This window comes from Xyrauchen texanus, chromosome 29 (assembly GCF_025860055.1).
Source record: "Xyrauchen texanus isolate HMW12.3.18 chromosome 29, RBS_HiC_50CHRs, whole genome shotgun sequence".
Taxonomy (NCBI): Eukaryota; Metazoa; Chordata; class Actinopteri; order Cypriniformes; family Catostomidae; genus Xyrauchen; species Xyrauchen texanus.
Genome location: NC_068304.1, coordinates 8,702,743 through 8,723,593, shown reverse-complemented (window position 1 = coordinate 8,723,593; position 20,851 = coordinate 8,702,743). Strand labels below are relative to the sequence as shown.

At 40.1% G+C, this 20,851-nt stretch overlaps 1 protein-coding gene across 1 annotated transcript in view; it reads right to left on the bottom strand.

The window, feature by feature from the left end:
- The window catches only part of LOC127622807 (tyrosine-protein kinase BAZ1B-like), a 40,961-nt gene that overhangs the window by 11,465 nt on the left and 8,645 nt on the right, over positions 1 to 20,851 (bottom strand). Inside the window, 13 exon segments of the mRNA XM_052096896.1 lie at positions 1,256 to 1,403; positions 5,248 to 5,395; positions 7,627 to 7,803; positions 8,186 to 8,363; positions 9,878 to 9,976; positions 10,260 to 10,380; positions 10,521 to 10,681; positions 10,798 to 10,936; positions 18,024 to 18,148; positions 18,150 to 19,543; positions 19,683 to 19,859; positions 19,950 to 20,269; positions 20,607 to 20,799. Coding sequence (XP_051952856.1) covers positions 1,256 to 1,403; positions 5,248 to 5,395; positions 7,627 to 7,803; positions 8,186 to 8,363; positions 9,878 to 9,976; positions 10,260 to 10,380; positions 10,521 to 10,681; positions 10,798 to 10,936; positions 18,024 to 18,148; positions 18,150 to 19,543; positions 19,683 to 19,859; positions 19,950 to 20,269; positions 20,607 to 20,799 — 3,380 coding nt within the window.

The window sequence follows — 20,851 nt, the reverse complement described above, 5'->3', positions numbered from 1 at the left end:
AGCTAGCAAACTAACGTTAGAAGGTTTAGCAAACGTAACGTCAACTTTGCTAGCATTAAATCTTTCTCCGTTGAGAATAAAATCCTGTTGCCCTTTTGGCACTTGACTAAACGGGCTAGCCAGCAAGCTGCATGGAGACATTCTGTTATGAGCTGTTCAGTTTATAAAAATAAAAAAAAGAAATGCTGCAAGGAGCTCCCTCCACTTTATTTTTAATTAAATACATTTTATAATAATAATAATAATAATAATAATAATTTCTAGTCATTTTCAAAAGATAAAATTGAAGTGTTCGGTTTTGCAGTATTTCATTAAACATGTTCATAGCATTGGTGGCTCGAGAGCTGTGCTAACGGTGCTTAAGACACGAAGGTTTTCCGTAAAACCCTGAATGTTTTGATAATTTTTTTTGTACCTTTGAAGTACCTTTGCTTAGGTATCAAGTTGATATGAAAACATGTTAAAATAATAAAATTGAATATTACATTTTAAAGTTAGGGCAATATATACTGTATAAATGAATGATTACTGTCTTTCTACGGTATTAACACCAAATACAGACTCAATTCCGTACCAAAGCGCCATCTTGTCGGAAGCTGCTTTTCAGCTCTCATGTAGTCTGTGCGCGCATGCAAGAAGAGAGTTTGCGGCACACGATTACGGGTGTGTGTCTTGGAGACTGTGTTGATTTGGTCCATCCAGATGCAGGAATACCAAATATTCAGATATATAACCCTAAAAACAAGGAGTAATATATACAGATGTACTCTAGAAATTTGCTAACTTTAAAGCCACGACATTTGCATTTTTAGCAAAACTCTTTAAGACACAATGCAATACCGTAAACCTAGCAAACTTTAGCAGATTTAGCTATTATTTTTCAACTCTAGTACCCATTTAGCCCATTTACAACCTGCTTTCTTGTAAATAACTTAAGCACCCGACGAATCAATGAAAACCATATACAGACGTACACAATGTGTCAAACTACGGAAAGCTGAAAGGGACAAAAAAGTGGGGATTTTTTTGTTTGATTTTTATCACATTTTAAAGTGTAGGTGTTAAAAGCATGCAAATTCTAATTTTCAAGCGTATCTAAGGCCGAGACAAAAGTTGGTGAGACTTTTTTAGCTTATTATAGAAATTACACTTCATAGATAAAAATTGTTATGATAAAAAGGTGCATTATATTTTGATATTTCATCGAAATATGGCCCCATATCCATAGAAGGCTGGGCTAAGTGTGTTTTCTTACCTTAACCTGGCACTGCGCCGCTCAGTGGATGGCTGGCAGGCTGGGCAGCGCCACTCGCCCGTGGGTATCCGATACAGAGCTGGCCGCAGACATAACAGGTGGAAGGCTTGATTACACTCATCACACAGAATTAACTTATCATCGTCACCTAGAGAGAAAGAGAAAGATCAACCAGATGAATTACATATACATTTTCCTGTTAACTTCCTTATGTTCTGCTCACTGTGACAGGTGCTGTTTAAATACTCAGATATTCTTTGACTTTGACAGTCATTCAGTCTGCTACTCTACTAAGTCTATGGTTGAACGGTCATATTTCTATCTATGTACAGGGTATATTTCACCCTACAATCAAAACAAACTTTAATTATTAATATGGGCAGTTGCTGCAAAGCTCTTTTGCACGAAATATAATTGTGGTGGTAGGGATGTGGTTGAGCACCTTGTGAATGGAGGGCAAGATCAGGATATGAGAGTGGTAAGGATCATCACCTGGTAATGATTGTCTCAAAGAGCTGTTTGTCATTGCAGTGAGAGTTGGAGATGGATTTAAGAGTGAGACAGACATCAGTGAGTGGGGAGATAGAGAGAGAGAGAGAGATATACGCACACACCCTGACAGAGACTGTGCCGTTCCCATAAACTATTGAGATTGCGCTGAAAAGTGAGTTTTTGTTTGTGATAATAAATACATTTTGTATTGATTTCGCTGATTCCATCTTCCTCCTAGCACCCCATCATGAACTTGCTACACAAGTGCAGAAATCCAAGATTTAGGGAGCCATGGATGACTCACCTCTGGAGTACATTTTCAAGACCCTCGCCAGCATCCACCAGTCACAGAATCAGGCCTTCCTCAAGCTGTGCACAGAACAGGAGCAGCGGTTTATTGCACTCCTCCAGACCCAAGTGAAGGACCGGCAGGTGCTCCGGTGCTTGCTGCCCCAGGAGGGTGTTGCCGGCGCAGTCCTCGAACCTCACAACAGCCCCATGTTGTTGGTCAAGATGGACCCCCAAGACGATCATGAGGCCATCTTCTGAGTGGAAGGTGGGGGCCTGCGGATGGCCGAACACTCAGTGGGAAGTTAGTTACATACAACTGTTGTCTGGGGAAGCCCAACTCGTGGTGCAGCAGTAACCAACAGAGAACCTCCTGGTAAACGCTGACTTGAGGAAAGCCATCCTGCAACAAGTCAGCTGGACACCCAAGCAGCAGTGCCAACGCTTCTGCTTGCTGACCACTGGCAAGCACGGCTGCCCATTTGCCTTCGCCCAGCAGCTCAGAGACGGCTGCCATAGGTGGTTGATGGCTGAGCAAAGCGATGTCGGGGTTGTGATTGACCTGGTGGTACTGGAGCAATTCATTGCTAGACTTCCAAGAGCGATGGCTCCAAACAGCTGGCAGAGGACCACATGGCGGTGTATTCGGGAGCCGGCAAGCCCTGAGATTGTACTCCCCTCTCTCCTCCTTCCCCTTCTTTACATCCTGTTCCTCCTCCTTGAAACAGGGGGTGCCCCCTCCCAAACCGGCTCCTCTACTTTGGGGACTGCACTACCCACTAGTTTCCCCTGTCGCCCTCTGCTCTCACTCCCAGGTTGGTGGACTGGCTGCCAGGGGTGTTGGCGTGGAGCATGGGCCAGTCTGCTGGAGCTGTGGGGAGCCCGGGCATTTCCGGGACCGATTCCGGTGATGGCGATGGGGACATTGGTTCGGGTCTCCGACACGCCGCCCCCCAATTGAGCTGGGACGTACTGCATACCCTTGAGTTAAGAGGGTACATACCAGACCTTGGTGGATTCGACTTGCAGACAAACCTCCATCTATCAATGCCTGGTGTTAGTCACAAGATGCAGATAAGGTGCATGCATGGTGATATCCACAATTATACTGTAGTGACTGATGATTCAATTTCTTGGACAAAAGCCTAGTCAAGGCTGCAGTGAGTCCCCGTCTCACCCAACCCCTAATTTTGGGTATGAATTGCCAGCTTTTACCACATTAAGGGAAATTTGAGCGGATGGGTCCTGTAACAAAGTGTCTCGTGTGTTCGATTTGTAATGCGCTGGCTGGGGAGGCGGAGCCGAGTCAGTCTACAGTAGCCTCAGAATAATTACACAGAGTGGGAATTCTAAAAGAAATCCACAACACGAGCTTTACAAATTATTGGGAATTAAATCTATTTGGACAAGCATGCACCCGCAAAAGTACGGCTTTGTCGAACAGTTTAATCAAACCCTGAAAAACATGATTCGTAAGTTCGTGCTGGAAGATGCTCGGAATTGGGATAAGTGATTTGAACCCCTGTTATACGCAGTACGGGAGGTCCTGCAAGCCTCCACGTGGTTCTACCCATTTAAATTATTGTATGAGCGTAAGCTTGACTGTGTTTTAGACGTTGTGAAGGAAAATTGGGAGGGACCTTCAACCAGCAAAAATGAAATTTATTATGTTGAATTTGACCTGAGAGCAAAACTCCACACATTAGGGGCAACCATCACAGGAGAATTTGCTACAGGCTCCAGAAGGTCAGTCAGTTAAATTCAATTTGTTCTTGACCTGAGAGCAAATCTCCACACATTAGGGGCAACTATCACAGGAGAATTTGCTACAGGCTCAAGAACATCAGCTGGGCAATGGGAATTTACAAATTTTTATAAAGTCCTTGTATTACAACCCACATCAAACTCTAAATTACTCAAATTGGCAAGGGCCCTTTGAGGTCACACAACGAGTCGAGAAGTACTTTGAGGTTAAATGAATGGATAGGGGGAGAGTACAGCAAATTTACCACCAAAACCTCTTAAAACCATTGAGGGTGGTGGTCCACGTGGCGATGGTGGTACCAGAGAGAGAGAAGCTTGGGCAAGATGTGAATTTAAGCCAACCGAGGCACCCCGGTCACTTGCAAAGGCCTCCTCTCACCGTCGCAAGTCACGGACGTGGCCCGGTTGCAAAGAAAATTCTAGGACGTGCAAACCTCATAAAACACCATATAATTTATTTATTTTTAAAACAGGGGTAGTGGTACGCAGTCAGCCCTACAGATTACCAGAGCACAAAAAACAAAAGTGGTTCGGGAAGAATTGAAGGCCATGCTCAATACGGGGGTAATAGAAGCATCCCACAGTTACTGGGACACCCTGTTGGTGCTGGTTCTGAAGAACGACAGCTCAGTCCAGATCTGTGTGGATTATAGAAAGGTCAATGTGGTGTCTACATTTGATGCGTATCCAAAGTCTCGTATTGACAAACTGTCGATTGGTTGGGTGCGCCTTGTTTTTATTCGACACGGGATTTAACAAATGTTTATTAGCAGATTGGTTTACACCAATTCATGACCGTTGAGTTTGTTTGGGGCCCCGGCTACGTTTCCATGCATTATGGACAGAGTCCTCAGACCGCACTCCACGTATGACATAATTGAATACAATAATGATTGGCAGCAGGAAATGCAGCATCTGAGGGCAGATATGAGGTCAGTGCAACGGGCGGGACTCGCAGCAAACCACAATTGGACGGGTAGAGGTACAGAATCTTGGGTTCCTCTTGGGTCAAGGGCAGAACAAAAAAAAGGGGGGGGTATGTAGCGGTAGGGGCGTGGTTGAGCACCTGCTTGTGAATGGAGCGAGATCAGGAGATATGGACAATATCAATAAGGATCATCACCTGGAAAATTGTCTCTAACAGCTGTTTGTCATTAAAATCAGTCTCCAACTCTCAATGAGTTGCAGAGCAAACCAGATGCCTGTGAGGGGGAGAGAGAGCTATGCACACACCCAGAGACTGTGCTGTTCCCATGAACATTTGAGATTGCACTGAAAAGCGAGTTTGTTTTGTTTGTGAGAAGTATCTTTTGTGTTGGATTTTGCAAACTACCAATTCCTATTTGCACCCAATCATGAACTTGTTACAATAATATATTTAACACTGAAATCCACACACATCAAACCTCAAATCCACTGTGTTTGGAGTTGAACATCAGGTGTCTCACCTTTCTTGCGGCACACTTTGCAGCGGGCATTCTCGGCAGACATGTCCCATTTGATACATGCGTCCAGCATGCCAAGCAACACATGCATGCGAGAGAATGTCTGAGCTTCACGGACAGCAGCTTTCCACTTCTCCACTGCTGTCGCTACCTACAAATACATCAGAAATTATTTTTTTAGAATCCAGCCACAGTGTTGCATTTTAAGATGCCGTCTTAAATTAAAAACAGTTCAACATATCAAAATGCATTTTTTGCACAGTAAATGTAGTGCATTTGGCCATTTTTAAATGCAAAAACATACATAAAAGCTCTCTAAGGAAACATGAAAGTTCAGGGTCATGTAAATACAAAACCAGCCTAATAACACAGTGAACCACTACTGATGACACATTCTTTATAGGGCAGCAACCAATGATCATTTTGAGAAATCAATAATAATTGAATATTTATTCAATTAATCAGACAAAACTACAATTCTATTTCCTGTATTCTATAAAAATAAAGAAAAAATTAACTGACAAAGGGTAATGAATTCACAATTCTTTAATCTCAAAGCCTAAATCATAAAAGTTTGAATTTATTATTACTTTCAAGACATTTGCAAAATAGTTCCTTTCCTTTACTTGTAAAACTTAACAAAAAGTACAGTTCATTAACCTGTTGATACGCACCCCCTTTTGAGCACAAACCATGAAAATGACATACCTGAACTTGTATTTACTGGACCCTTTGGAGTATGGACACAGTTGTAATATCTTTTGAAAGAAGATACTTTGGGCTTTATTTCCCAAGTTTTTTTTTTTTTTTTTTTTAAAGTTAGAGAAGCAGAAGTTTATAGTAATGGAAATATTTTGTGCTGAACATGTTTATATAATCTAAAACAACAATAAAAGTGTCAAGACAACTCAGAAATACAATGTTCTCAAAGCCACAAGTCTAAAGAAGTTATGTTTCAAATTTGAAGATGATCTAACAAAACATTTGGTTCCTGCAAGTTTTTTTCTCTGAAAATCGCTGCCGGAGTACAGAGTAAAATTAAGGCTCCGCCTTTCAAGATGACACAAAATCTGACTGCACTGCTCAGCTATTATGAATAAAACTACTCCCCATTTTTAAAAATAGACTTGACACATTCATTTTGTTTAAGAGACACTAATATATAAGATAATATACAGTTTTATAACATGAATGCTGCCAAGATTGCACAGTTTGTTGAAGAACGACGATGAAGGGTAATCCTTTCAGGTGAGATCTCATGTGAACAATGGAGAATATATCAATATTTCCAAGATTTATCACTTTTATGGACAAAAAGTGCTATTGAATGTTTTTCAATGAAAGCTTGACATGGACAATTGACCCAAATGTGGCGAACTGGATTCATCTGGTGATCGCCTTTTTCATAAAAGGTACGCTGTCCCGTTTTGATATTGCATATTTTCATTTGTACTCCTGGCACAAATAACTAAATTGCTGTTTCTGGAGCATTGCTATCGTGAAACAGATAGGATACCAATGTTGAGCCCTTAGACCATTGAAAAGATGTATCATTTGTTAACATTAATTACATTTATAGATGGTAAATTATATTGTAAAGGTAAGCAGAGTGACGTCACTCCCGAGTGCGGGGGAATTGCGTATCAACAGGTTAAAGAGTAAAATGATTAAATGGGGATGAAGTGGGACTAAAAATCCAGCAGAGGGCAACCATGAGACCAGAATAGAAATATGAATTATATTATGTTATGTTAGCTACAGTGCATCCGGAAATTATTCACAGCGCTTCAATTTTTCCACATTTTGTTGTGTTACAGCCTTATTCCAAAATTGATTACATTTATTATTTTCCTCAAAATTCTACAAACAATACCCCATAATGACAACGTGAAAGAAGTTTGTTTGAAATCTTTGCAAATGTACTTTATGGCTTGGTTTGTGATGGATTTGCTGTACTACTGTAATTCATTTTAGATGACAATGGCTTAACATTGTTCTAACCATTCGAAAAGCTAATGTCTATTTACCCTTCCTCTCCACCTTGTCGGCAATAAAATTCTCCAGTGCAGCGGTTTGTTATAAACAAATGTATAATTTTTGTTTTAAATGACTGATTTATCGTACAACGACATTAATAATAATAATAACATTATTATTATTAAACATTATATTGTTGAACCAAGGATTTCAGACTGTAGAACTCTCCGGCCATGTAGAAATGAAATCGAAGTCGATTTCTTCTAATAGCCCATAGTTAAAAAACAAAACGCAACTATTGGCGACAAATAATTGGTATATCCGATATATTGGCCGACTTCTAGATGACACATTCAGTGTGGTTTGGAGGCATACAATGCAATGTGAAAAGACACAAAGACTCACCCTGGCCTCCTCAGCCAGTCTCTTCTGATCGTCCACCTCCTCTGCAGACGTGCTTTCCTCGCCAGTCTTCTTTTTCTCTGTAGGCGCCATAAAGCCCTGCACAAACTTCTGGATCACGCTCTCCTGAAGGGTGATCAAACACTCGCCGAAGTCCTGCAGTTTCTCCAACTGATTCACCTGCAAACGACAGTGAGATATGAGAGGTCAAGTGGGTTCACAGAGGTGGAGATAAGCATATAGTGTAAAGGGCTAATGTATGCTTCATTTTTATTGCGTGCCGTTCAGTCTCATGCACGATTTAGTGCTCAGCCTTTCAGGTAAACCCTTTTGATCTTCCTTGTGATCCTCTTAATGAGAGGCAACGAGGACTGTGCGAACATGCGCTGACAAAAAGAAAAGCGTAGAACTGCCCGCACATCAAGAAAAACTATTCTGCATGCAGACAATACATGCATACGGTGTTGATGCAATTTGCTTTCAGCGCACAGTATGCGAGACTTAACGGCACACAGAAAACAGATGTATGCTTTGTACTTAAAGGTGAGGTAATTTCGCTCACCCTCTCCTCAAAGTCAGAGACGTCTTCCATGTAGCCCAGGCCTCCTTTCTGCAAACGAGAGGCCACCTCGATGAGGTCACTACGCAAGAATTTCAGCAGTTCCAGGTGTCCGTCGCAGGCCTTCAGGCCAGGGTTACCTTTCTTCGTCAGATGGATGGAGTGCAAAATGTCCTGGTATCTAAAATACAAATCAACTTTTTTCAAATACGGATCACCACCCACGGATCGGTAAGCATTTGCACTGCGGTTCATCTCAAGTTTTAATAACACATCTGGAGCATACAGTTTGGCAAAGAAATTAAAGCATCAAATAAACATGCGCAGTTGTAACCTCCACTATTGCACATGTATAGCTCTGTAGATGGGTATAAGTTCTACCTGTGTTTCACGTGGGTCAACTTTCTACAGACAGAAGCAGTCCTATTAACTGGTTGTATTAAATCAGTTGATGGCTTCTGCACGTTAGTTGGCAAAATGGCAAGCGGAGAAAACAAGCTGCAGTTAGAGGACCCCCTGCGTCACTCAAATCTCCCATCTGGGAACTTTTTCTTTTTGCAGTCAATTACAACAGCGATGGCCAAAACACCTTTACAAAACAGGTACTGTTTGTAGACATTGCTCAACACAAGTGCCATATACTAGTCATAATTAGATATTTGATTTGCTATTTATGAAGACATCACCTGGGGATAGATAACACACAGCGCGCTCAGAGCCGCAGGTGAACCTGAAACTGCACACAGACACACACTCTTCCATCTTTATAAAGGCACTCTGTGTTACTTCGGACATGAAACAAGAACTAAAGCACTCAGGGTGTTCATTTCTGAAGTTATGTTGCTCTACTCCATGAAGTTTCTGCATATGATTAAAATACTAGCCGCATTACGATATCTATTCTCATATTCATTTTAATAGCAAGTTTATTTCTTCTATAGTGATGTACAGCTTCTGAATGTTGTGGAGTTGAAAAGGACTTTATGATGATGTATGTGGCGTAATAGTGCAGGTATTAAGTTAAACTGTTGATTTAGTAATAAGATAATAATAATAATAATAATAATAATAATAATAATAATAATAATAAAGTTAAGCACCCTTAATAACATCATTAATGGTTTTACTATATTAATATTGCAGTAGCCATGACTGCTGTTACCATTGTTTTTTTTTTTTTTTGGCAGAAATCATAGTTTTGATACAATTAACCATGATTTTACTACAGTATTGTAACCATGACAGTTACTATGTTAATACCATAGTTAAAAATTTGCCAGTAACTTTTTAATTTATGAATATAGACAATTCTGAACCGTACCGAAACCATGATACAAACCGAACCGTGAGACATTTGAACAGTTACACCCCTAATAAGGACTTATTAGAAAGTTCGCAGAAATTACTGGGGTGGATTTCCATTTGAGATACCAATCTTTGGCCCTTCAATTATCAAAGGGTACATTCAAACAGTATTACCATGCTCCCTTCAGAATGCCCACATCAAGAGCTCTGTCCTTTGGATTCAACCACTGAATTTGTATGCATACAAACATCTCTAAGACAAGCATTCACAGGTCACAGAGAAACATCTAGATTTAAAAAATGTCATGGGATCCATGTTTCTGAAAATCAACAGCACCAACAGTGACATGGTTTTTTAGGATGAAGATGCCTGCATGTGTGTGTACTCACTTGAGCTGCAGTCTCATTTTAAGGTCACACTCGCGTACTCCCTGTGAGTGCAGACTCTCTATTAGTTCATCAAGGTCTTTGGGAGTGTCACACACAAACCTGTGAAAATTTAAGAACAAACTTTTGTAGCAATGTTATAATGTTAGCGATTTTTTTATCTAAATGACATTGACAATTTTAAGAGCGTCGTTAACATGCATCCAAATCCAGAATTCACACCTCGTATTGATGTACAGTACATTTCAACTAAGATCTATTTTAACATGTGACATTTTCTTTTCATGGAAAATATTTTTCACAAAAAAAAAAATAAAATAAAATAAAAATGTTTTGAACATATAACTTGCAGGTTGGCCCAGACATGATATGCGAGACAGCTTACCAGAGGTTTTGGCCTTGTTTGGGCACAGAGGTCTCAATGCAAGTCTCAGGCACTGGCACCACCTGCTGGCCATTTTCATTAGAAGCACTGGCTATGCTGCCCTCCTCCTCTTTCTCGCAATCTAAACGATCAAATAAAGACAAAAAATGGATGCTTTCACACGTTTTTTCTTTCATGCCATTTAAGTCTAGCCTGGAACCTGCTTATGTACCTCCAGTTGGGAATCACTGATTTAGAGAAAAATCTATATGGATAAAGTACCTTCTGTTTCCTCTTTCTTCACTTCTTCCTGTTTCTTGGCTTCTTCCTCAGTTTGCACAGGCTGCTCCTCCGGAGGAAGGGTGAACGTGTAGTCTATACTCTCATGTACCCAGCCCTTCTCAATATACAGTCCTGGAACCACATCAGAGAACAGCCAGTACCTAGAGAACAAAACAGTAGTCTTCAAAATTGTGCCAAACCTTATATTATACACAGATCACTGTAAATAAAAATCAATACATAGATTGATGTGAGCATGTTTGAAAAGTGCAGTTACCTGTTGTGATTGCGGTCTGTACCCAGTGGTCCTCTCCTCAGGACCAGCTTTGCTTTAGCAATGCCGTCCTGAAAGGCTCTTTCTGCCGCCACTTTCTGCCTCCTGATTCTCTCCTCCTCTGCCTCCTTTTCCATACGCTCTGCAGGAAACACACCACATGTAACACAAAGACTGACATCAGACTATCATAATTGGTTTTAAAACTTAATTGTTTGTTCATATAAATGATTTACTTGAATACCTCTGAGATAAGTAATTTTCTAACTAGGGCCGTGTTCAAAATATCGGTATGACAATACATTGTCATGTTCTCCTTGCTGATGCACGTAATGATTCAGCAGTGTCTGTATACACTCACCTAAAGGATTATTAGGAACACCTGTTCAATTTCTCATTAATGCAATTATCTAATCAACCAATCACGTGGCAGTTGCTTCAATGCATTTAGGGGTGTGGTCCTGGTCAAGACAATCTCCTGAACTCCAAACTGAATGTCAGAATGGGAAAGAAAGGTGATTTAAGCAAATTTGAGCGTGGCATGATTGTTGGTGCAAGTTGAGCCGGTCTGAGTATTTCACAATCTGCTCAGTTACTGGGATTTTCACGCACAACCATTTCTAGGGTTTACAAAGAATGGTGTGAAAAGGGAAAAACATCCAGTATGCGGCAGTCCTGTGGGCGAAAATGCCTTGTTGAGGCTAGAGGTCAGAGGAGAATGGGCCGACTGATTCAAGCTGATAGAAGAGCAACTTTGCCTGAAATAACCACTCGTTACAACCGAGGTATGCAGCAAAGCATTTGTGAAGCCACAACACGCACAACCTTGAGGCGGATGGGTTACAACAGCAGAAGACCCCACCGGGTACCACTCATCTCCACTACAAATAGGAAAAAGAGGCTACAATTTGCAAGAGCTCACCAAAATTGGACAGTTGAAGACTGGAAAAATGTTGCCTGGTCTAATGAGTCTCGATTTCTGTTGAGACATTCAGATGGTAGAATCAGAATTTGGCGTAAACAGAATGAGAACATGGATCCATCATGCCTTGTTACCACTGTGCAGGCTGGTGGTGGTGGCGTAATGGTGTGAGGGATGTTTTCTTGGCACACTTTAGGCCCCTTAGTGCCAATTGGGCATCGTTTAAATGCCACGGCCTACCTGAGCATTGTTTCTGACCATGTCCATCCCTTTATGGCCACCATGTACCCATCCTCTGATGGCTACTTCCAGCAGGATAATGCACCATATCACAAAGCTCGAATCATTTCAAATTGGTTTCTTGAACATGACAATGAGTTCACTGTACTAAAATGGCCCCCACAGTCACCAGATCTCAACCCAATAGAGCATCTTTGGGATGTGGTGGAACGGGAGCTTCGTGCCCTGGATGTGCATCCCACAAATCTCCATCAACTGCAAGATGCTATCCTATCAATATGGGCCAACATTTCTAAAGAATGCTTTCAGCACCTTGTTGAATCAATGTCACGTAGAATTAAGGCAGTTCTGAAGGCGAAAGGGGGTCAAACACAGTATTAGTATGGTGTTCCTAATAATCCTTTAGGTGAGTGTAGATATGAGACAGCAATTTGAAAGTTTGAGGGTAGCCACATTTATTGTGCAATGCAAACTGGCTATTTCAACCATTTGAGAGTAGTAGACCACCCAATTTAAAATGGATGACACTCGCCATCACCGGCCAAACATTATATCTAAAATATGTGTGTGTTTAGGCTTTTTGCTAAAACCCGGCAGTTGGGAGTTAGACATGACATCGAAATGTTTTGCCAAAACGGTTATACAGTTGACTATAAACAGATGTTATACTAATTTATGCACAGTAGAAATAGTTTAAAATTAACATTTGTATCATGATGCATGACATCTAACCTTTCATTTTCAATTATGTTATTTATTTTTGTACATACTGTATCTATCATACTCCTACAAATCCTGTGCAGTACCATCATAAACCCCTAGAGGTTGAATTTGATGTTGGATGAGAGCAGAGACTCTGAAACCCTCCCAAACAACTTGTGGTGATGTCTGATTGTAGTTCTGGAGATTTTCTGACCCCAAGACCCAATTAATTTCTGCAATTTTCCAACTATGATCTTTGGCCACTTCAACCATCCTCCTCACTGTGCGTGGAGACAGTATAGACATGTCCTTTTCAGGATGATTCATAACATCTCCAATTGATTGGATCTTGTTAATTATTGCCCTGGAGGAAATGGGCATTTGCAATGCTTTAGATATTTTGCTATAGTCATTTCCCATTTTGTGAAGCTCAACAACCTTTTGTCGCTCATCAGAACTATATTTGTTAGTCTAACCCACTCAGATTGATGATTAAGGGAATTTGGCCTGTGTGTTAACTCATATTTACACCCCTGTGAAACAATAAGTTATTGCTGAACAATTTCATGTTAATGGTTACCCAGCTGCACTAAAAATTTAAAATATTAAAATGGAAATATACTTTAATATTTTAACTAATATTTTAATCAATTAAAGGTTAGATTTTTGTGAATTTTTTGAACGAAAGATAAAAATGATAAGCACTGCAGATTTTTTTCCCACAAACTTCTTTTCTCATATTTACCAAGGGTGATAATATTTTTGAGAGTGACCCTTGGTAAATATTATCACACACACACACACGCACACTTAAAAGTTTGGGGTTACTTGACAGAAATGTTTCTCATGATCTAAAAAAACTTTTGATCTGAAGGCGTATTCTTAAATGTTTCAAATGAGCTTTGTAGACAAAAACAACACAAATGTGCCAAAATATTCATTGATTTCATTACAATATATTTTTATTTATTTATTTTATTTTTTTTTAAAATGGATGACTTTGACCGATTAAAGAAAAGCAGCCAAAAAGAGCCAGGCATAGATGAGAACTTCAATACGGTTTAAAAGCATCCCAATTTGGTTGAGAAAATGGTAGATTTCTCAAATTCTAGGTAAAGGGTGACTACTTTGAAGTAGGGATGTAACGATATCAAAATCTCACAGTACGATACAATTTCGATATTGACCTCACGGTACGATATTTATTGCGATATTGTGGAAAAGCTCACGGTATTGTTAAATAGCTCACGATAATGTTTGTGATGATAATAGCGAAAAAATACTGACATTTATTCTGCTTTTGCCAGTCAACAGGCAATGTATTGTTGTATTTATGGATCATGACAACATAAAAGCGCTGATCACATTTTAGTGCTTTTAAAGTGCAAGTTGTAGTCAGGAACATCAATATTCTGTATAGTAATATTTGGTTGCATAACTGATTCTTCTGTGCAATGTTCAAGTTAAGAAGCAACTAGAACAATTGTAAACAATAGGGAATTCCTTTAAGTGCAAACAAAGATCAAGTTAAATCAGGTTTATGCATAGCACTAAATAAAAGCAGCCTTTTAAAACTGGTATTTAGGAACATGACTTAAACTTAAATAAAATAGTCAGTCAAAAAGCCTTTTAAAAAACACTGACCTATCATTTAGCTTATGTTCACGTTTTTCATCAGAAAGATCAAAATAGTCCATTGTCTGTCCACCACCACCTCTCCTTTTGCGTTTTTTGACACGACTGAAACCAAAATGTTTCCAGACATCTGATTTAAAAGCTGCAGGGGCTGGCACAATCTCAACTTCGGGGTTGTTGTTTTCATCCTTACAAGTATCGCTATCGGCCCTGCTGGCTTGCTGTGAGCTTGTGTGGACAGCGTGTAGCGTGCAATCCTATTGGCTTAACAACGGTTGTTGTGACGACGCAGCGCAAAGGATCATGGTCTATGTAGTTAACAATGATTTGTTCCGCGGGACTGTGTTTAATCCTCTTGCTTTTTGACGGACACCTGTCCTTTTAATATTGTAACCCAACCACGACGATATCGAGACACGTTTACCACCGCGATAGCGCGATATCGTCAATATCGTTACATCCCTACTTTGAAGATGCTAAAAATATAACATTTTTTATTTATTTGGGATTTTTTTAGTCACAACCTAATTCCCAGTTCCATTTATGTTAATACATAGTTTAGATGACTTCACTATTATTCTAAAATGTGAATAAATTTAAATAAAGAATAACTGACCCTAAACTTTTGACCAGTAGTGAGTGAGTGAGTGTGTGTGTGTGTGTGTATGTATATATATATATATATATATATATATATATATATATATATATATACACACATATACACACACAAATATAAAAACCACCCTTAATGGGTTGTCCTAATGGTCAAAATGAGTTTAATTAGACATTAATGTAAAACAGGTTGATAATGATGATCGTGATACAAGTGGACTGTGAAAAGTGGGCTTCCAAGAATGGAGCCAGGTTGTCAATCAGATGGCCGCTTCTCATCAAAGCTTTTGGTTGAAAATATGAAATCGTCAGTCATTTTGTGTACCATATATTTAGGAAATAAATTCCCACCTGAATAAGTCACACTTGGTCAAAATCGGAAAAACAATAAACAAACAGATAAGACTTCCATTCCACTACTTAGCATATCAATCTACGCATCGTGTTACCAGATATCGCAAAAGAAACAAGCAACCTGGTCTAGAAAAGAAAACAAATGACGTGCCTCACACAAACTAAATGAAAAGCGACCCTATTTTTTAAATATTTACAACTGGCCATCTAAAATCAATAAACCTCTCTGCTTGCACACACATTGTGCGATCGTTTTTTTTCCACAGAACGCACACAGAGACAACAAAGTTAATAAAGTCCTAAATCAACTTTACACTGATTTAATAACCAACATTGGGGTAAAACTGAAGGGAGCACACACTCATTACTCTTGGCTACGGCTGGGCGATATGGCCTTTTTCATATCATTCGATATTGATATTTATCAGGATATTCAATACACACTTGCATATTGCAAATTTTTTTAAATTTCCAAAAAAGAACAAAACTAAATCCTAAATAGTCTTTTCAAAGCTGCACTGGGGGCCCAGACACAGCCAATGCAGTGGTGTCCGAGGGATCTTCTATGAAAATATTACAATATTTTAAAGTTAATCAATTGAGTGCAGATATTTCTTTACGTACAGATATCCAAGTATGGGGGCATAGAAGCCCTTGTGACTGAGGAATGATACTATATGGGGGTTTATGGGAATCTCCAGAGAGAAACTTTTGAAATTGTAAAAGTCTGAATGGACCATTTTTCTATTTTCATTAAAGTGAGAAAGACTAGGCTACAAACTAGTAATTATCTTGTCTTTCATCCTTGTCAGAGATGATGACATCTGAATAATTTCACAAATTTAGAACTGAAATCTATTTGTTTATTATTAAAGGCTTGGAATATGCTGATTAATAAAACAAAATTTAGAAAAAAACAAACAAAAAACTATGGTCTAAAGGCGCTCCGAAAACACGCACCTCATGTTTACGCACATGTGGGGAAAAGAGGAAGCGGGTGTGGACAGTGAAGCGGGTTTCAGTGCTAGAAAAATATATTCAAGAAAACAGTGCAGAAAGATCAGATATGATGTAACTGTTGGGGCAATAGCAACTTCATACAGTCTGTGGCTGCGTTTCCACTGACGCGGAAGGAATACGCACAAAGCCACTCCCAATGCTAGGGAACCGCTTGACGCTCTGCTTCCATAGGAAGGAATTGAAAACGCTCACTACGCGCCAGTTGAAACATACGATAAGAAAGCCAAACTGATAGCGTTTTTAGCAACACGCATGTCTAGATGTAGAACACACGCTAAATATCAAAAGCTTATCATCGATATCATGAGTTTTTTTATCGTGATAAATATTGACTTTATCGCCCAGCCCTACACTTGGCTTTTGAAGTGAGGCTTAAATAAATAAATAAAGAGTACAGATAATTTTATTATAATTACAGAGCTGCTTTTCAGTAATAACCCAGCAGCAAATTCTGTATTAATTCATATCTGACAATAATTCAGGGAAGACTTGGAAACAACTGAGAAATTAACTTTTACCTAAACCTTTTCCTTGTATGTAGATTAACTGCATATTTATGTCAGCCCTCTACATGAGTAAATCACTCGCATATGTGAGTAAATTTAGTGCTATGCAACTAAAATATGTCTTATTAGCCACTGGCGAGTAAATATTAACATTTCACTGGCCAGAGATCGAGTAAATATTAACATTTCACTCGCCAGTGATTGAGAAGTGTAATGTCGAATCACAGAGTGCCTTTAACTGAATAAAATCAAGTGGTTAAGAAGCTGGAATCTGGGGTGCAAAATATAAACCAAAAAACAACAACAACAAAAAAAAAAAACACCAAAGTCTTTCTTCCAACTTGCTCACTAACTGAATGGAAAAATAAACCATGTAAGAACACCAAAGGCTGTAATACTAAAACTGCAACGACTGGGCCTGTCAAGACCAGCACACCGTCTCTCCCCCAGAGCTTCGAGTGACTCAGCTCCAGCACCTGCTACGGCAGCAAGTCAAACTAAAATCATGGCCTTCAAGACTGATCCCTTGGCATCATTGAGAGCAGATTTTATGGTTGTCTTCAAGGATGAGATTCGCACAGGGCTTGAAAGCGAAATGTCTTCTATTATGCACTATATGGATAGTTGGTGTACCAGAAGACCAATGCAGTTGCAGCACAACTGCAGTCTCTATTCTGCTGAAAGAAACTTTCCAACTTCGAAAAGGCTCCTTTACTGGACCGAGCGCAACGGACCTTACAATCACCACTGAAACAAGGCCCCCCCCAGAGATTTTCAGTTGCATTGCGCCTAAATGTCACCAAAGTCTGGAGAGTAAAAAACCAAAATGTACCAACCAATGGAGATTCTTTCACCAACTTGACCATAGAGTGTTGTATGTGATTATATGTACATTAGTTGTGAAAAAGTTCTTCAGCATCTCATGGAAGCCTACATCCCATGTGCAATTAGGCAAAGAAAAGTGAAGTTTTTTTCATCATTAAAAATTAACTGCATTTAACCCTTTGGTTTCTTGAAGAAAAACTTAATTGTTGGAATGAAATTAACCATTCCAAGAAAAAAAAAAGAAAAAAAAAGGAACAATTGAAAGGGACTTTGTTCCTGTTTTCAGTTACATTCTGCAAAAATTGTTAGTTTTCGGTTTGTTAGACATTTTTTGTCCCTGCTTTTAAGGGGAATTAACCCACAGATGTCATCTTTTCACTGCAATCACCTTGGTAATAGTTTAATCTTACCTTTGTTTAGCCGTTCCTGCTCTTCTTTTTCTTTTTTGGCTTGAATGGACATCAAGCGTCTGCTTTTCACTGTGCTGATCAAGTCCTCAGGCTCTGGGTCGACCTTCACCTTTGCCGCTTTCTGTTTCTTTCTTCACGTTTGCTTCTTTCTTCTTTTCTGCCTTGACCGGTCCTTCACTACTTCCATCTGCCTTCACCTCAGTTTTCATCTCCATCTGCTCTTTGCGTTTCTGCTTCTCTGCCTTTATACGGTCATTGGCCTCTTTGAGTGTGGCGAGTCGTTCCTTCCACAGCTCAGCCGATCGCTGCTGCATAGCGTCAACGTGGTCCTCCACTGAATAGGTCATGAGGATACGATGACAAAGTGCCACCAGCAGGCTAACCTTTTCCTGAGGGGTCAGTTCAAACACCTCTGACGTCTCAAGCTTCTCCAAGAACTCACTGCTCACCACGTCATCATAGCCACCGGCAGTTGGCCAGTTATCGGAGCTGTGAATGCTCTCGTCACCTTCGTGTGCATCCGACGGTCGCAAGCACAGTCGCACCAGCTCTGATACAGAGTGCATTGTTAACGGGATCTCTGACAATGACATGTCCAGTTCACTATATCCTTCTGCCAACTCATCTTGCAACAGCGTTTGAAGAAGCACCACTAGAACACGGTTCAAGTAGAGGAAACCTGCTTTCTCTCCAGCTAATGCCTCCGTTAGAGCAACAGAGGTGATTGGATACTGATCATCTGGCATCAACAGGCCAGCGAAACAATGAAGGAAGTCAGTCACCATGGCGATGTCGCCAAAGAGGGCATTGGGCATCCCTTCAGGCATGTCGTACAAACGGAATGCTGGCAGAATCTTGCCTTCAATCTCCTGGTCTTCGTAACGCCGTGACATCTCCCGTCTCATCTGCATTTCCTTCTCCCTTCGCTCTTTTGCTTTATCACGAAGTTTCTGTTTAATTTCTTGCCGCCTCTCTTCTTCACTCATGAGGGCCCAGCGGCGTTTCTGCTCAAGATACTCCCAGCGCTTCTGCACAATCTCTTTCAGCTCCTCTGGCAGTCGGTTGCGATCTTCTACAGAGAGTGCTTTTGCCGCCTTAGATGCCAGTGAGGACAGTGTGTTCTTTTTGTCCTCTTTGCCTTTATTTTCCTTGTAAAAGCGAAGGAGATGCAAGGCCATAGGAGGCAAAGGTTTGCCCAGCTTGGGGGTTCCAGCACTTGAACTCCGTGCTCGCTTTTTTGGGCTTTCTGAAGCAGATGGGCTTTTAGCAAGATCCAAAAGGGTCATCTGCTTCATTTTAGGTTTCTTGGAGCTTCCAGAGCTTTTCTCCTCTTTTTTGGTGGCCTTCTGGCTATTGGGAGTCTTGGCACCTCCACTCTTGCGACTCTTTTTGGCATCAGTGGGTTTCTTGTCTCCCTGCTTTTTGCTAGATTTTGGTGTGCCGAGGATGTTGTCATCCTCAGATTTCTTGGATGTACCTGAGTTTTTCATTTTTAAAGGGGATCCATTAACTTTCTTCGCCTGAACAAAAATAAATTATTAAAGACAACAAGGATTTGTGTAATTAATATGTACATTTTTTTTCAATATGTTCAGATCCCATTAAAAAAATACAAGTTTTCAAATCAGCCATGAAATCTTTCTTTTAATGCTCACATACCTGCAAATGTCCCCAGAGGGTTGGGCTAAGTGGTATGTTCTGGGAGACCTTTTTCTTTTTTTTTTCCACTTTTACATTGCCTTGCTCTCCGTCTGTTCCCATCTTCTGCTTCTTATTGGGTTTACCTTCCACTGAGCTCATGCTTTTCCTCTTAGTTGAAGTATTTTCTGCCAAAAACTAAACAGACCAAAATATTAAGCACATTATTAAATTACTCACTTGTTTTTTTATGTATATCTTCCAAAGCACCACATGTTTGTACTCCACCTTGTGTGGGTCCAGTAAAAAGTCACTAAATTTGCTTGGCAGGTTGAACTTTTTCACCAATTCATCCTCCACCACCCAGGGGGCGCTCTCTCCCAAGCCCAACCTCACTGCGTAGTGTCTGATGAAGTAGCGCATGATTTCTTTGTTGGGCGGCCGCTCAGATCTGAAAAGGCTGTCTACTGGGACATCACTGATTACTTTGTCTTCATTGAGGAGTTTGACATCATACTTGTGGGGCAAAAACTTGGGCATCACCCATTTCTTCTTCTCTTCTTTCATACTGGTGGGGAGTTTTCTGGGTGAGCGACGTGCCCTGTCAGCTACAGTCAAAATTATAAAAACAAACTTTAACAAAAGGTGTCCACAGAGAAAGTGATTTTAAAGGAAAAGCTCATTTGTGTCTTAAAACCAGCTAAAGAAATATTTTGGTTTTATGCATTTAGGTGACATAAGCATACTAAAGTCAAGGTTTGAGAAGTGGCTGTCAAGTTAATAAGGTAACATTTTATGAAATAACATTGTATAATTAGCAATCTAAAAACGATAACCTGATTCTTTAATTTACTAAAAAAATCTACAACAGAAAAGACTGCATGTATTATCTAGTGAGTGTCCCAAAAATCATTCTGCTCAAAATGAAAACCAGCGGAGACTCACAGAGGCTCTCTCTCCTGCTCTCCTCCTCTTTGGCCTGTGGTTCCTTCTTCAGGTTCTCCTGACTGGTATTCTCTTTATCACTAGAAGGTGAATCACAAGCTCCTTCCATCTTTTTCTCCACATGTTCCTCAGGTGGGGTCTCGAGTGGATGAATCTTCACTATTTTCACACGCAAACTTTTCTCCTGGCCAACCTTACAGAGAGAAAACACAAATTAACCATTTCAGAACAAGAGGAAGAGTAAC